Source organism: Pelophylax lessonae (genome assembly GCF_965119305.1).
Source record: "Pelophylax lessonae genome assembly, chromosome: 6".
Classification (NCBI taxonomy): domain Eukaryota; kingdom Metazoa; phylum Chordata; class Amphibia; order Anura; family Ranidae; genus Pelophylax; species Pelophylax lessonae.
This window is the reverse complement of record NC_138773.1, coordinates 269,661,089-269,678,849: the sequence shown is the minus strand read 5'-3', so window position 1 is coordinate 269,678,849 and position 17,761 is coordinate 269,661,089. Positions and strand designations below refer to the sequence as shown.

The following is a 17,761-nucleotide window of genomic DNA, read 5'->3' as shown; positions in this document are numbered from 1 at the left end:
CATCATAGAAGATGCACAGTGGCAGATCTCAGATTGGTTTTACCTATAACTTATTTTACGTGACAAGAATTGCAACAGGAGAAGTGAGACTTCCCTTTCCCAAGTGGAGCAGGTGAGGTCACAAGGGGACAGAGCTCAGTGACGTCATACAGCCAACACAGGTGTCCACCCATAACTGAAGTGACTTTCACCTTAATGAAGGTGTGCAGTGTGATCTCCCCTCCTCCTCTCCCTCTCACACACAGTGGTGTCGGAGGGAAGTACACGGAACTACAAGTCACATCACCTGCAAAGTGAAAGTGGAAGCGGTGAGACAGAAGTGGGCAGTGCGCCCCCCTTACCTTTGTCCGGAGAGGGGTCTGAGCAGTACACGGCTGTCCCCACCGTCACCAGGAGCAACAGCTGCCGGAAGCTCCCCGTCCCCATAATAATCCCCCCGCCTGCGGCACACAACACAGCACACAGCGGCGGCACCCTCCGCAACACTTTGGAAATAGACTGCGAGCTCCTGGACACGCCCACCTCCCCTGGATTGGTCTGGCAGCCGGAATTCCGGGGAAATTTTCTGATTGGTCCTTCAGCAGCATCATCATCTGTTACCCTGTGTGAGAAATAAAGCAGACAGTAGATGAGTCGCCTTCTGCTTTCCAGGAGCCGCCCCCGGTGTATTCCAGGATCCGCCCCCCGGTGTATTCCAGGAGCCGCCCCCCCCCCCCCCGGTGTATTCCAGGAGCCGCCCCCCCGGTGTATTCCAGGAGCCGCCCCCCGGTGTATTCCAGGAGCCGCCCCCCGGTGTATTCCAGGAGCCGCCCCCCGGTGTATTCCAGGAGCCGCCCCCCGGTGTATTCCAGGAGCTGGCTGACTGTACTGTACACCAACATTCCCTCCACCCATAGGTGTGTGCAGACATCCCAACCTGCAAAAACTCATTTCAGGGATGTGGCACTCCGCACCACCCCCCCCCCCCCTCCCGATTTAACACAACCTGAAGATAATGAAATGAAATGGAATCAGTATACAGAGGTTTACTTCTTCTGGGAGATATTAAAGGAACACTCTAACCACCATTACTACTTCAGTGATTTGAAATGGTCATGGTGGAAGGAGTCAGAAACACGGCACATGCTGGGATATTTACAGGTATGTGCTGGGGGATAGTTGCACTCCTAGCACATATGACTTAGGCAGCCAGAAAATGTCATGTCCTTATTCATACATGTATGTACAAGGACCAGTGGCGGCCGGTGTATATGGGGCGCCGCCCCCCCCCATCCATGCGTCCGGCCCCCTAATCTGCATGCAGGGCGCCGGACGCATGGAGCTTAATGGGGATTTTTTTTTTTAACATCACCTGATTAGAGCCAGAGGCTCTAATAGGGCGATGCAAAGGGTGGAGCTGGGGCGCAGAGCAGTGCGTCCCGACTCCACCCATTGTGTGACAATAGCGAATGGAAATTCGCTATTGCCACACCGATCCTCCTCCTGGCCAATCAGGAAGCGCGTCCGATACGCACTTCCTGATTGGCCGCAAGGCAAACCCCTTGCCATTGGCCGAGGAGGAGGCGGGACCAGAAGTACTCATGGAGACGTGCCCGAGGACAGAGTGAGGAAAAGCCGCCACCGCCGCCGGGACTGAAGAGGAAGCCGCCGCCAGGTAAGTGCATTGGTCTCGGGGGGGGGGGGGGGGCCCACACTGCACTGAGGGAGGCACGCTGTGGCGCTCTGCAATAATTGGGGACAATGCTGTGGCGCTCTGCAATGATTGGGGACAATGCTGTGGCGCTCTGCACTGATTGGGGACAATGCTGTGGCGCTCTGCAATGATTGGGGACAATACTGTGGCGCTCTGCATTGATTGGGGGCAAGCTGTGGCACTCTGCATTGATTGGGGGGCACGCTGTGGCGCTCTGCATTGATTGGGGGCACGCTGTGGCGCTCTGCATTGATTGGGGGGCACGCTGTGGCATTCTGCATTGATTGGGGGCATGCTGTGGCGCTCTGCATTGATTGGGGGCATGCTGTGGCACTCTGCATTGATTGGGGGCATGCTGTGGCACTCTGCATTTATTGGGGGCACGCTGGTCACTCATTTTTCTGTTTGTGCCCCCCCCCCCCCTCAGAATTTTGAGCACCAGCAGCCACTGACAAGGACATGACATATTATTATGACAGAACACAGCTAGGTATTAAAAAACATACTGGAACAATTTACATACACTAATGCACATACATTTTCTACTTATTTTGCAGACTACGCTGGTCTCTGTGGTATGCTGGGCTCTGTGGTATGCTGGGCTCTGTGGTGCCAGCCTCTGTGGTAGGTTGGGCTCTGTGGTGCTGGGCTCTGTGGTGCCAGTCTCTGGTATGCTGGGCTCTGTGGTGCCGGTCTCTGTGGTATGCTGGGCTCTGTGGTATACTGGGCTCTGTGGTGGCGGTCTCTGTGGTATGCTGGGCTCTGTGGTATGCTGGGCTCTGTGGTGCCGATCTTTGTGGTGCCGATCTCTGTGGTGTCGGGCTCTGTGGTGCTGGGCTCTGTGGTATGCTGGGCTCTGTGGTGCTGGGCTCTGTGGTATGCTGGGCTCTGTGGTATGCTGTGCTCTGTGGTATTCTGGGCTCTGTGGTGTCAGTTTCTGTGGTATGCTGGGCTCTGTGGTATGCTGGGCTCTCTGGTGCCAGGCTCTGTGGTATGCTGGGCTCTGTGGTGCCAGGCTCTGTGGTATGCTGGGCTCTGTGGTATGCTGGGCTATGTGGTATGCTGGGCTCTGTGGTGCTGGGCCCCAAACACACCTCCAAGACAACCACTGCCTTGCTAAAGAAGCTGAGGGTAAGGTGATGGACTGGCCAAGCATGTCTTTAGACCTAAACTCTAATAAGCATCGGTGCCACGGTGGGGCATCCTCAAACGGAAGGTGGAGGAGCACAAGGTCTCTAACATCCACCAGCTCCGTGATGTCATCATCGAGGAGTGGAAGAGGACTCCAGTGGCAACCTGCGAAGCTCTGGTGAACTCCATGTCCAAGAGAGTTAAGGTAGTGCTGGAAAATAATGGTGGCCACACAAAATATTGACACTTTGGGACCAATTTGGACATTTTCACTTAGAGGTGTACTCACTTTTGTTGCCAGTGGTTTAGACATTAATGGCTGTGTGTTGAGTTATTTTGAGGGGACAGCAAATGTACACTGTTATACAAGCTGTACACTCACTACTTTACATTGTAGCAAAGTGTCATTTCTTCAGTGTTTTCCCATGAAAAGATATAATAAAATATTTACAAAAATGTGAGGGGTGTACTCACTTTTGTGAGATACTGTATATGTGCTTAACCCAGTTTGGGATTATATTATTGTAAGATAGGTTATCTTTATGATATGTATCTTTATATTTTGTATTATAATTCTATTGAGAGTATTTATAAATTATTCCTTTATATGTGATCAGTGATTGCCCAGCATTTCGATTTTTTATTTTTAGGTATGCATCTTCCTGTTGATGTCCAGTTGCCGGGTAACCGCTGGGTATACTAGTTGGCGAGACTGACGCTAGTGACGCTGCTCCTGAAGACGTCACTCTGACGAAACGCATAGAGCATCACTGCGTCACTTCCGCCCTGTCACTTCCGGTCATTGGAACGCATTGCGTTCCGGGAGTGGAGAGACCGGAGCAACGCTATCGTTCATGCTGTTACTTCTCTAATTTTTTGTAAGTACAACTATTATTTAATAAAGCCTTTTATAATAATGGACTTACACTAGAAAGCCTCTTTTTCCTGCATGGACATGGGGAGCATCCATCATTTATACTAACGCTGGACAGGAACTATTTTACAAGCATGGACTGAGAGTCTATCTGCACTGGTCGGTACTAGAGTGGCTGGGGGAGTCCAATTCCATTTGTTGGCTATATACCTGTGACCCCTGTATGGGTACCTCTATTTGGTGAGTGCGGTCCTATTGGGGGATCACGTTTGCACCTTTTTGCACAAAGTGATTTCTACACAATTGTAGCAAGGTTTCCAGGCCTATGGCCTGATGTGGGTCTGCCATTAGTACCGGTAATCTCTCCAGCCCATGTGAGCTGTGACCCTGGGTGTGACAACTGAAGCAGCGACAACTCCGGCATCTTTGTTTGTGGTTTTTATTGGAATAAAGGAGATGGGAGAAGGGAATAAGTGGGATACTCCTTGAGGCTTGAACTAATTACAATTGGGACTTTACTTCTGAAATGCCCATTGTCGCTTCCTTGACGCCAGCTGACGCTCACTGACACTGGGAACACTCTGTAGAACAGAAGTGCTGAATCCTCGACTTATAGTCCAAAAGATCCAGGACTGAGAACTGTAGAACTCCTGACACTGTTGTACTGTGAAAGTCACTGAATACTTTCCCCCGCCTGACACAGCTTGAGGTAGTATGTAGCAGAACTCTGTATAACTGTCACTGTAACTGGCACGCTCTGTACAATTCAGGGCCCTAATTGCAGGTGCCCCCTTTGACCTCAAAGTCTTCAGGGTCCACTGACTAGGTACCCCCCTCTGTAGCTTCAGGGTCCTCAACCTAGATACCCCCTTTACACCTAGCTGACACTGGATCCCAGAACCTCTTCAGGAGTGGTCCCCTCTAACTTCAGGCAGACCCCCAGGGGCAATCCTCAGTACTCACGACCTGTGTAGGCTTCCCTGGGACTGGACCCCTCTCTCTCTCTCTCCGCAGGCTCTCGGCACACTCAGCTCAACTCAGCATTCTCTGGACACTCAGGTGACACCCTGAGACATCCACCTTCCTCAGACAGGAGGAGAGACAGCCACACTCTCAGCCACACTCTCCTTCCTGGGACTCTGCTCCCGCCAAAGACACCGTGACACGCACTTCCCCCCAAACTTATACCCACTCCCAGAATCCTTTGCAGCCAAATCTGCCTTCTGGGGTAGTTACAAGCTGGGATGTGTCCCCTGATTGGGCTTCCCACACTGCCCTATGAGACGCCTCTCACAGGAGCCAGTGGGGATACTTCTCCCCTCTGCAGGCACATCTGGAAGCCCTGACACTCTGGCTAAATAAATCACAGCCCTGCTGTTAGGCAGACAAGGCCCACTATACATTTACCTAGCACCTACCTGTAGGGTGCTACACCATCAAATTACGAATTATAATTTGCACGATATTTGCACTTTGCACGATTACTGGAACTATTAAACTTATATATATTAATTCAATTTTTTTAATATTTTTATTTATATATATATATATATATATATATATATATATATTTTTTTTTTTTTTTTTTTTTATTTACAATTAGGCTATATTCATTGTACCAATTTGCACCACTGCACTTTATTTTCGTATGTTTCACAATGTAGCACACATGACACTTTATTCATATACATCTATAGATTACGTCACTCCATTTTTTGCACATATAACACTTTATTTCTAGGCAGCCCCACCATACCTTCCTCTTTTTTACAAATGTTGCTTGTTACAAACAGCAGGAAACTTCCCTCCATTTTTGCTTCTTTTTGAGTGTGGGGTAGGGGGCCACGCTAGTGAGAGTTGTAATGCTGTAATGCAACAAGCAACCAACTATGGTGGTCAGCATCTGTGTCATTTAGGCCCAGATGCTTATCACATCGTGAGGAGATGTTGACACTGGAGACAAGACAGGCCGTCCTAGAGACAACTAAAGGGGTGAGATAGTGTTGGGTACTGTATATCCCACACATCCCTTTATAAACTCTGTATTTACTGCCGGTGACTCAGTCAAGTACCATAGGGTGATGTCATACACCTAAGTGTTTGCCTTAGACTGCTACGCGGGAGGACTTTGTAGAGATATGCTCTTTATGAGCTCCATTAGGACATGCAACACAGAGACTGTTATTGACTGGGACATACTATTATCAGCCCTGTATTTGATCCTCCATTCCAGCCTGTCCACAGGTCTATACCTCTGATAACTTACCATCCAGTCACATGGACCAAGGTGGGGCCACCATCTCTAAATTTGAATTGGACATCATTTAAGTCCAGGAAGAAGCTCCTTTGGACGATTCCCCACTTCCATTCCTTTTCCTTTGGGGATCAGCTCTCTGGCCCATACAGCCTCCCCCTTCCCTCCACTTCCCCTCATCCTCCTTTTCGCTTCGGCCATGAAGTAAGGGACTTTAGCATGGGACTAGTTTCTTTCTCTTAATGGAGTAATTATCTCCCTTCCCCTACTTAGATCCAAGCTGTCTTCAGTCCCTTAGTGAAGTCCCAGTGGAAATGCATGTTGGTATGAATGGGCCCATGTGATATTTTGTCGTGTCCAGCTGCTTTTTTGTGTCTTTTATCTTTGGTGTCCACAGTGGGGTATTCACTATCCCTGTTTTTTTTTAGGAGGTTCATATTTCAATAAAGATTTTTCATTTTTAGTACTTTAACATTGCTGCGGGTTCTCCGTTACAACTCTTCACATTCCCCCTTTCCCCTCTCCCTTTTCATCCCTTCTCTTTCTCCTTCTCTTTTTCTTTCTTTCTCTACCCCCCCCTCCCTTTTTTACTTCGACATTAACCAGTTGTGGAGATACCCAGTCCATTACGGAATTAATGGTGTGTGCTATACCACATTTTCTCCATTTCCTTCTACACAGTTAAGGAATGGTTTCCGGGTCCGGTACTTTTAGCTTTACTTAGTTGAGCATCTTTGACCTAACTCTATCTCCACGATTAGTCTGAGATTGCTAGACTTGCAGGCCAACAGTTAGCAGAAGCAATGGCAACAGAAGATGGTTTCAGCTACATTACAAAATGACCCAAGTTTTGGGGCTAACTGGGTGCTCAGCAATGCATGGGATGAAATCTTGCATGTAGGAATCCGTATCTGCTTGTTGTGAGAGTCAGATTGAGTGCTTGATAAGTGTTATTTTACATTTTTCCAGGTAGCCCAGGCAGTGTTGCCAAACGTCTAAATTTTTAGAGGCAGCCAGTAACAAACGGTTATTTTTCTCCTGCCAGTAAATACCCGTTACAGAAAAAAGGTTGCCAGTAAAAAATATGGTTGTGATGCTCGGCTCGGAACTTTGCATGTGCAGTTCCAGTCCGGAGCTGGCCAAGACCGAGTGCCTGCTACAGTGTGTTCAGCTGGCTCTGGAAGGGGGCAGCTCTGGTGGAGGCGGTGCCTGAGCGTTTCGTGTCATGTCATGGTACAAGAGAGCCTAGCGAAGTGGCCGGTGCCTCATGTGCAGGCCTGCGTTATAGGAGCAAGTAAACTTGTGCATGGTGAAACAATTTGTTTCGTTTAGATTCGTTAATCTAGTTATTTTGTTTTGTTAAATACGGTTGATTCTTTCAATTTGGGATTCGTATTCGGAATTCATTTTCTTCAAATTTACAGTTTTTTAATTCAAAATGCTCAAATCGATAAATTTTGAAATCGGTCGATTTGAACATTTTTTATTTAAATGTGACAGTCGAAATGTTTACATTTAAAAAGTGCATTTAGATTTTAAAACTGCCAAATCAATGCCAAAATTAATACAATTATTTTATTTTACAAGCACTTATGTAAAATAGACATATTTTGGGCACCACTACCATAATGCAATGCATATTTCTTGGCCCTTGCACATAATATAAGGCCATGTGTGGCAGCCATTTTGTGAGAGAGAGAGAGAGGAGAGAGCCAGTGTTATTTGAGGTGAAAAAATAATGTTGAGTACAAATTCTTTAAAATATATATAAATTTTAATAGTTTCTTTTTAAAAATTTTACACATACAAAGTGACCGAACAAAAGAAAACTGTTCATCAAATTCATGAATGAATCTTTAATCACATTTAGCTTAAAAAAAAAAAGAAAACAACATTATTTATCATTTGTACTCTAATAAGACACAACATCTTTGATTTCAGCAATATGTTTACAGTTCGATTTCCCTTTCAAATTTGATTGCATTTTGATTTTAAATTCAATTAGAATTTTGTGCTGAATTTTATAAATTCGGACAAATTTAGTTTAGTTATTCAGAGATTTCTGAAAAATGTGTTTATATTGTAATTCTAAATTGTGTGAGCACCTGAATCTCCGAATAACGAAAAATTTGTTTGAATATTTATTTGGAACGAAATGAACCACAAATTTCTAGGAGCAAGGCAAGCTCGGAGTGGGACTATCAGTGCTGTTTGGACTGGAGTGGACTAAAGGGACCACCTGGCATGGACAGAGACTGTCACTGTGACTCAGGAGGGGACGTGTCGTGTCGGTGAGGTGTCATCATCATCTGTGCTGCTGCACACTGTTGCTGTTAGTGTCACTGTGAGAGTCAATTTTATGTGTGAATGCCTGACCATTATAAATTCTTGCCCTCCTGAGTCCTGTCCCTAAGCTACTTACCTACTATAATTGAAATAAGAAATAGGTTTTTGCCTTAACCACTTTACGTCTGCTCGCGGTAATACTACTGCGGCAGAGTGGTTCGTTATCGTCTGACGACGTAGTATTAACGTCGTCAGACACTCCCCCTTCTGGGCGGCGCTTGCGCGCCGCCGGAGGCTCGCTCCCGCTGTTTTCATTCACAGCGGGAGTCGGGCCAGGGGAGGAGGGGTTCTAGTGTGGAGATCCGCCCGCCTGTGTAAACACAAGCGGACGGATCTCCATAGTGACAGGGAGTGACAGATCGGACTGTTCAGCATAGCTGGACATCCGATCTGTCCATGACTCACTCAGTCACCTCCCCCCCTACACGTCAGTAAGCACCAGGCATACATTAACCCCTCCCTCTCCAATAAAATTAACCCCTTCCCTGCCAGTGTCATTTTTACAGTAACAGTGCATATATATAGCACTGATTACTGCAGTAATGTCACTGGTACCCCCAAAAGTGTCAAAAATGTCAGTCAAGGGTCCGATCTGTCCGCCGCAATGTCGCAGTCCCACAAAAAAAATCGCAGATCGCCGCCATTACGCGTTAAAAAAAAAACACCAAAAATGACAGAAATCTTTCCCTTTGTTAGTAAACGCAATAACTTTTGCGCAAACCAATCAAAATACGCTTATTGCGATTTTTTTTACCAAACATAGGTATTAGAAAACAAATTGGCCAAAAATTTTTTAAAAAATTGGTTTTTACATCTTTTTTGGGGGGAATTTCATATAAAAAAAATGTTAAAAATATTGTTATTTTTTCAAAATAAACGCTCTTTTTTTGTTTATAGCGCAAAAAGTAAAAATCGCACAGGTGATCAAATACCACCAAAAGAAAGCTCTGTTTGTGGGAAAAAAAGGACATAAATTTCGTTTGGGTACGGCGTCGCACGACCGCGCAATTGTCAGTTGAAGTCGCACAGCGCCGAATCGCAAAAAGTGGCCTGGACGGAAGACAGCAAAATCCTCCAGTGGTAAAGTGGTTAATATCTACCTTAAATCACACTGCTAATTGCATATTGTACTTGTTTGCAGCCTAAATACTGACATTTTCGCTTAAAATTGTAATTTTGTAACTTTTGGAAATGCCAGTAAAAACTTGGCCGTGCCAGTAAATTTTGAGTGTCATGTCAGTAAATTTCAATTTTGTAGGTTGGCAACACTGAGCCCAGGGTATGCATTAAAGCCATTATAATAAATAACAGTAAACATGTATGTTGATCTTAGCAATTACAGTCCACAAATCACCATTTTGAAAATCCAGAACGTCCTTAGAAATAGCAATGTCTTGGAGCTGAATAGTTGCACAGAAAGAAATCCTAGGGGGAGGGGACATCCAAACTGCCTTCAGTTTCATTGTTTTGTTATGTCGATTATCCTCAGGATTTCTTTGACATTGCTCATGTCTGCAGAAATCTAGGGACACGTCTGAGGCAATTCTCTCAGGGGACAGTGGGAGAAATGAAAAAGGTTTTATTTGCAAACCTGCTTGATTTTCCTGGATGATGGATTTGGTATTTTTTTAAGTCTAATAAAAAAGTGGCATTTTTCTGTAAGCTTAAAAAAGCGTAAAAAATGCATCTTCATCATAACCAAACACCGCTATCTGTTTTCTTCGTTCTCCAGTTCTGTAATCAATATACATTCTTCCACATTACTTTCCTCTGTGCCAGACTGCATGCAGGTTAGGTTCTGCAAGCCGGAGTCTGCATGGCATCTTTTCTTCTTGAACAGATACAATGCAAATATAAAAAGACTAGACAGTACCAGGGTCACTATAACAGCAACTGGAATCACAGCATGACTTGTTCCTGCAACAAAAGAACATTCTATAATAATATAATATATAACAACAACAACATATTAGGCCAACATAGATGTTTGTCTGCAAGTCACCTGATTTGTGTATGTAACTGCTTTAGCGCCACCCCTAAACAGGTTGCTGATTTTAACCAGTTCTTCCCCAATAAGTACAGAGGCTGCTGGTCCACACAAGCAACAGTCCATTCAAACTGGCACCAATGAACAAACATTCTAAGGGATGTATTTTAAAGTTTATTGCTTGAAGAACTTCTACAGGGGAGAGGTAATTTGGGCATTGGGTACTTCCAAACACTCAGTAGTTAGTAATTAGAGGTCAGTCTCTCTAGTAGTAGTAGTGGCTAGTGGCGAACAGTCCAAGGCCCTATAACAGAAGACCATGAGGCTAGTCTATGGGCATATGGTGGCCTTGTGCCTAAACACAACCACTGGTACCCAGTGTAGCTTTCAGCCTACAACTGCAGGGATCAATTCCAGGTCACTACTCTCAAGTCTCCAAGGCAGCTGCCTCCTTTCATCTTCCTCCAGACATAGTCCAGTGAAAGAGATGGCACCTTTCAGGACCAAAGTCTTGAGCAAATTCTATTAAAGCCCTCAGTCCTGGCACCTCTGAGGCCTCTATAAGAGTTGTAAAATCCATGGGCTGACTGAGAGCAGCAGCCCCTGCATCTCTGGAATCCTCTTGGGGAGAAGGAACTTTGCTCTCCAGTGTCTCAGAATATTTATGTCCATTCCAGCCCTCTACTGGACACTTCTATTCCAGGGATTGGCTGACACCTGATAAATATTCAGCCTGGTTGATTTTTCTCAAGCCCTAAGCTCTGGAAGCTTCTTTCAGAGGCAGAGGGAAGCAATCAAACTCCCAGACTGTGAAACATTGAACAGGCCAGAACAAACAATCCCTGCTCCCTAAAATACAGAAGGATCCAAAGCTAAATTTGCCTAGCAACCTATGCTAAGAGGCTGCTACACTACATTTTGATACAAACCACAAAATTTATAATTGCTTTGGTGTCAAATTGCAAAATGTATATAGGACAAACAGTGAATGTGATTTTCATCGATAATTCACTGATGGTAAATTAATTACTGTCATTTATGTATGTAATATTCTCTCTTAAATTACCAACTGCAAAAATTTGCATTATATTTGTAGCACCCTCTAGTGTGCAACTACTGTAGGGAAATTACTCATGGTAACTGTGTGAGTCTGTAATTAGGTTGGGTTACTACAGGTCAGGCTGAATGGCTCTACAGGGCAGGGCTCTGGTACCTTCCCCTGGATCTAGAAGCTTGTAGAAGCTTCTGGAAGTTAGTGGGCAGAGGCTAGGAGGTGCTGATCTGCACACTTGAGGGAATCTGGCCAATCCCCAGGCAGAGGGCCTAGCAGGGTGGCTGGGTCAGCCCTTAAATATGGTGGAGTCTGGCCAGCACGGGAGTTGGGTGGAAGATGGAGTGTTGAGGTTGCTGTCATGTGACCTGGGACAGGAGCCTGGGTTGGGGGGCTCTGCCTCTAGGCAGGAGCTGAGAAAAGGAAGGAGAGGAAGCCTAAGAAAAGAGTCTCAATTCCATATGGACTTTCGGACTGGCATGGGAAGATCTGATCAGTTGGAGGCCTGAACAGGAGTCCTTCCCAGTGCAGCAGGGAGTAAAGGACAATGTGAGTACCTCACCACACCTAGGGGTATACATACAAGAGGAAGACTTCCTGATGTAGCATACTTTCAAAGGACAGGGTTGTGCTAAATTCTGATCCATTGTTTTGGGGAGTTCTTCAGACCAGCCAGTTTGGCTGGTAGCCAGGTTCTACACCGGAGGCAAGATACTTCTGAATACAGTTTGCAGCTTTGTGCTAATACTTTAAGGGGGCCTGAGAGCTCCTGGTCTGTAAAGGATCTTGTCACTAATCCATAAAGACTGCGTTTATTCTGGAAGGAGTACAGTCCAGGATCTTCATTTTCGTACATAGAGAAGGAAGCTTGTCTTCATCTGTTGTTCGTCAAATCAAGTTGAGAATTCTATAATCCCTCTACCCTATCCAAGTTGTTTTCCCCAATAAAACAACAAAAACAAGCCCATGGACTGATTTCTTGTGTCTGGATGCAAGTTGGAAATTCATGTTGCCTGGCTGTGCAGGAATAGGGGGAACCAGTAACCTGAGGCTACTTCTGGGGTAACGCTACATATTCTTTTTCTGCTAGAGGGAAATTTTACTTTTTCAACTCAGCCCAGAGTTAACATAAACACATTTTCTGGTGACAACTGTCTAAAAGGGGATTATCTCCTTTATTTTTGAAAGATTTGAACTGCAGAGAAACCTGTACAACAAAAAGAAATTCTTCTCTTTCCCATTCTATCCCAAACCTAAAAAAAAAACATATATATTTGGGGTAGAGATAAAAGAAAATAATGTCCTTTCTCTGCAGGTTCTTGATTAACAGCTTGCGTGTTCTTGATTACTAGCATTATTAGCATGGTATGAGAAGCTTACAGCACAATTACAGCTTTTAATGTATAATATTATAACCTCAGTGAACACGGCTGGTGAAAAATTGGTATGAAGCATTATGAAATCTAAATATGGTCTGTGTGATTGCTGAACCTACTGACTGGTCATGTTTTTCCAACTCTGTAAATAGCTATGGGCCTGTATATTGGCTTTTGTTTACATCAAAACTGCTTTTCTTCTCATACAAGTCATACAAGGAAAGCAAAAGGCCCTTTTAGACAGCTCAACACAACTTACAACTTCACTTGCAGGTCAGAAGGAGGTCCACTACAATTCAAATGTGAAGGAACTCGTAGGGCTCATTTCCACTAATGATTGAGGTGCGTTAAGCCCCTTGGTTGAGCCACATTTTTATGGCCCCACAACTGCTCCCCCTTTAGCTCCAGAGGCTAGGTGTGTACACATGCCACGGCTGTGATGCTTTTACAGGAATTATACACTCTTTGCAAGTGCCTTTCAACTGCATGCAGTGTACAGTATGTGGTTGTGGCACTTGTGTGGGGTTGAAAGAGTTAAAGCAGGTGGTGAGGGGGCAATACAATGTCTCACAGCCTGTCAAATGTTCTCTGAAGAGTGATCTGAACATGGATCTCTCTTCAGAGACCAAAGCAATAGTGAACAAGCCTTTAGACAGCTCAAAAAGATGTTAAACGCAAGATGAATACTTCTGAAAGCGTGTTTGCTCATCTACACCAGGGGTCTCCAGACTCTCCGAACAAGGAACCGTAATACTGTCCTTCAGACTTTGGGGGGGAGGGCCGAACTGTGGCCAGTGGGAGTAGAATGCCTTGGGCTTGGTTGTCAGTGGGTGGTAGAAAATGAAATACGTACCTGTGGTTAGTAGGAGAAGGAATAGTGGCTCACCATTAGTATCAGTGGGAGGAATAGTACCAGTTGTTGATATCAGTGCCCAGATAGCAAGGATAACTTGCCACAAGTTTGTGGCAGTGTTGCATTGTAAGTCTGTTAATTGCTGCACATTTTTACTGGCAAGTTGTACATTTGCAGAGCACTTGAAGCACAAGTTCTAGTTGACACTTTTCTAATTTGTAGCAAATTTGCATGACAAGTCTCTAGCAAGAGCAAAGTTGCAGTGGTGAGTCTACAGCAAGAGCTCTACAAGTCTACAGCATAAAAATTCAGCTATAGTGACCCCTGTGGTGGGATGACTATTGTACAACATAACTGAACCAAAACTTGCAACAGACTTGCAGAATGCTTGCAAAGATTGTTGATCTGGAGTCATGCAATGCAGACTTGCTGCAATTCTGCAACAAACTTGTGAAGCCTGGCAAGTCTAGCAATAGCTTAGCGAGTCATTTTCAAACTTTCAGCACAATTGCTTGCTCTATGGCTGGGAGGAATTGCACCCTATCATTTGTATCAGTGAGGGGAATAGTGCCTCAAGGAGCAGATAAATACAAGAAAAGGGCCAAAGGGCCACATCTGGCCCGCAGGCCACAATTTGGAGACCCCAATCTTCACAAAGCCCTATGTGTGCTACAAAGTCTGGTCAAGTGCTATAAGTGATACATGCAAATTTATAGTGGTATTACACTTACGTAATTCTGCAGGATTTTCTTCCAAATTTTTTATACCTATGAAACACAAATAGATATTTAAACATTAGGATATTAATAAAGAGAAGTTTCAGTCTGGTTAAGAGAAAACACCTGCTTAGGTGAGCTTAAAGCGGAGAAAAATTAAAAGTCAGCAGCTACACATACTGTAGCTGCTGACTTTTAATATAAGGACACTTACCTGTCCTGGAATCCAGTGATGTCAGCACCCCAGCCGATGTTTTCATCGGCTGTCGGGTGCTGGGGCCGCCATTGCTGGTAAGGGAACCCAGTAGTGAAGCCTTGCGGCTTCACAGCCGGTTTCCTACTGCGCATGCGCGAAGAGCGCTGCGCATTCTGAATCTGAATGGTGCGGTGGCAGGTGAAGGAGAAAGGGGGCCGGACTTGGGATGTACTTCGTGGTGGCCGAGTTCCCCCGGAAGTGGGGATGGATACCTGTGAAAAACAGGTACCCGCTCCTCCCTAAAAGGTGCCAAATGTGGCACCGGAGTGGGGTGAGCAATCAGATAAGCGGAAGTTCCACTTTTGGGTGTAACTCTTTATTATTATGACTTTACCGGTCTCTGTGTTTTAATAACAAATCCCGCAACCCCTGCACCCCTTTACACATGCCTGAATATTCAAAACTATTTCACCAAAAACTATGATGTCTGTACTACAGAGAAAAAGACAGAAACCTAAGCATACCAGTAGGAAGTTATATTTCTGAAGGCGACCTGTAAACAACCCGTGTACAGAGTAACCCAGTTGGCACACATACAAGGAAGCTACAGTGGTGTTTTCTTTTACATTGGGTGCAGTTACCTTTTATTGTGCCATAGGGGCAATTATACTTTAAAGGGCCGTGATCATGAAAAGCATTGTAAAACCTTATTAGCAAAAAGTATTATATAACTATTTATGGTGATAACATGTAATAGTATTCAGTACTTGAATTCCATGTTATATTTTACTTGCCTTTTTTATATTTATATCCATAATTAATAGTGATGGAAACTTGGGCAAACTATAACACAAGTGGACTTATAATGGTTATCTTTTATTCACATTGTTTAAATCTTTTGTAAAAACAAAAAAAAAAAAATTACTGTGCATGCTTAAGCCTATGGTCATGTTATGTTTTATCACCAACCCCTGTAACATTTGCAGCATATATTGGTGCACAGTAAAAAACCATCATAGCATTTTTTTACAGTTAGTGAACATGGATGTAAACATCAGACATCAAAAATTTGAGCAAATCATATTCCTCTATAGTGAGTACGTGTTGCAATTAACAGCACTAAGGCTAGGTTCACACATGTCTGGTGTGAATTTCCCCTCCGTTTTCACTGCAAATTTCCTAAGCAGCTGTTCAGCTGTGAATTTAGATGCAGTTCAGATGCAAATTTTTGGAACCAGAGGCCACCAACTTCTTAAACACTATCTGGTTGTTAAGGAGCAAGCCAGGAAGAGTCCGCAACAACAGATGGCTGCTCAGCTGTCATCATGGAGTGGTAGAAGACTCCAGTGGCAACCTGTGAAGCTCTGGTGTACTCCATGCCCAAGAAGGTTAAGGCAGTGCTGGAAAATAATGGCGGCCACACAAAATATTGACACTTTGGGCCCAATTTGGACATTTTCGCTTAGGGGTGTACTCACTTTTGTTGCCAGTGGTTTAGACATTAATGGCTGTGTGTTGAGTTATTTTGAGGGAACAGCAAATTTACACTGTTATACAAGTTGTACACTCACTACTTGACAAAGTGTCATTTCTTCAGTGTTGTCACATGAAAAGATATAATAAAATATTTACAAAAATGTGTACTCAAATGTTGTGAGATACTGTGTAGAGCTGATTGTTCATTCATATAATGACAGACTACTCAGGTTGGGGGGACAGGGCTCTGTGCTGGCTGTACCTACCCCCATAGAAATTGCCCATATTCCTGTATACTTAACCTTAACTTTGCATGTGTGTGAATGAACTATATACTGTATGTATCCAATATACACTATATTGTCAAAAGTATTGGATTGCCTGCCTTTACACGCACATGAACTTTAATGGCATCCCAGTTTTAGTCTGTAGGCAGGGCCGGACTGGCCTACCGGGATACCGGGAAATTTGTGGCCACAAAGCAGTGTATTAGATATTGGGGAGGGGGGCCAGCAGTGTATTAGATAGTGGGGAGGGGGCCAGCAGTGTATTAGATAGCGGGGGGTCAACAATGTATTAGTTAGTGGGGAGGGGGGATCAGCAGTGTATTAGGTAGTGGAGAGGGGGGTCAGCAGTGTATTAGATAGTGGAGAGGGGGGTCAGCAGTGTATTAGATAGTGAGGAGGGGGTCAGCAGTGTATTAGATTAGTGGGGAAGGGGGTCAGCAGTGTATTATATAGTGGGGAAGGGGAGGTCAGCAGTGTATTAAGCAGTGTATTAGATAGTGGGGAGGGGGGTCTGCAGTGTATTAGATAGTGGGGAGGGGGGTCGGCAGTTTATTAGATAGTGGGGAGGGGGGTCTGTAGTGTATTAGATAGTGGGGAGGGGGGGGTCTGCAGTTTATTACATAGTGGGGAGGGGGGGTCTGCCGTGTATTAGATAGTGGGGAGGGGGGTCAGCAGTGTATTAGATAGTGGGGAGGGGGGCAGCTGGGCTGTTCCTAGAACAAATACAAAGGGAGAGAAAGCATGAGAGAAAGAACAAGACAGCCGGATAGAGAGAGAGAGAGAGAGATAAAAAAAAAACCAAGAAATTAGGATAGAGAGAGATAAAGGGGAAAGAAAGGAGAACAAAGAGGAGTGGTAAATCCTAATATGTACCATAAGGAGTTTTAATTCTGTATGAGTGGTAGGGACCCAGAGAGCGCTAAATGTCCCCTGGTTAGGGGGCGCAAATTACTTGCCTTGCCTTGGGTGCTGACAACCCACACTACGCCACTGGGGCTGGTATGAATTTATTTCCAGGGCTGGTTTTTATTCTCAGTCCGGCCCTGTCTGTAGGGTTCAATATTGAGTTGGCTTACTTTTTGCAGCTATAGCAGCTTTAGCTCTTCTGTGTAGGCAGTCTACAAGGTTTAGGAGTGAGTCTATGGAAATGTTTGACCATTCTTTCAGAAGCGCATTTGTGAGGTCAGGCACTAATGTTGGACGAGAAGGCCTGGCTCGCAGTCTGCGCTCTAATTTTTTCCCAAAGGTGTTCTATCGGATTTAGGTCAGGACTCTGTGCAGACCAGTCAAGCTCCTCAACCACAAACATGCTCATTCATGTCTATAATGACCTTGCTTTGTGCACTGGTCCAAATTTCACATTTGGTGAAGGGGGGGGATTATGGGGTTGTTTTTCAGGGGTTGGGCTTGGTCCCTTAGTTCCAGGCCTTCTCTCCAACTGTGGCATCACCTGGAAAGCCTTCTAAAATTATGGATAATTACCAAAACGAAATGGTAGATTCTGACAATCCCTGCAGTACT

General features: G+C 44.9%; 2 protein-coding genes across 2 annotated transcripts in view; both read right to left on the bottom strand.

Moving 5' to 3' along the window:
* The window catches only part of LY75 (lymphocyte antigen 75), a 237,303-nt gene extending 236,841 nt beyond the window's left edge, over positions 1–462 (bottom strand). Inside the window, exon 1 of the mRNA XM_082260091.1 lies at positions 342–462. Coding sequence (XP_082116217.1) covers positions 342–426 — 85 coding nt within the window. The 5' untranslated portion in view covers positions 427–462. The remainder of the gene's footprint in view (positions 1–341) is intronic.
* A 9,465-nt stretch (positions 463–9,927) lies between these two features.
* Positions 9,928–17,761, bottom strand: part of PLA2R1 (phospholipase A2 receptor 1) — a 155,109-nt gene continuing 147,275 nt past the window's right edge. Inside the window, exons 29-30 of the mRNA XM_082260092.1 lie at positions 14,297–14,332; positions 9,928–10,233 (exon numbers count right to left, since the gene is read on the bottom strand). Coding sequence (XP_082116218.1) covers positions 10,007–10,233; positions 14,297–14,332 — 263 coding nt within the window. The 3' untranslated portion in view covers positions 9,928–10,006. The remainder of the gene's footprint in view (positions 10,234–14,296; positions 14,333–17,761) is intronic.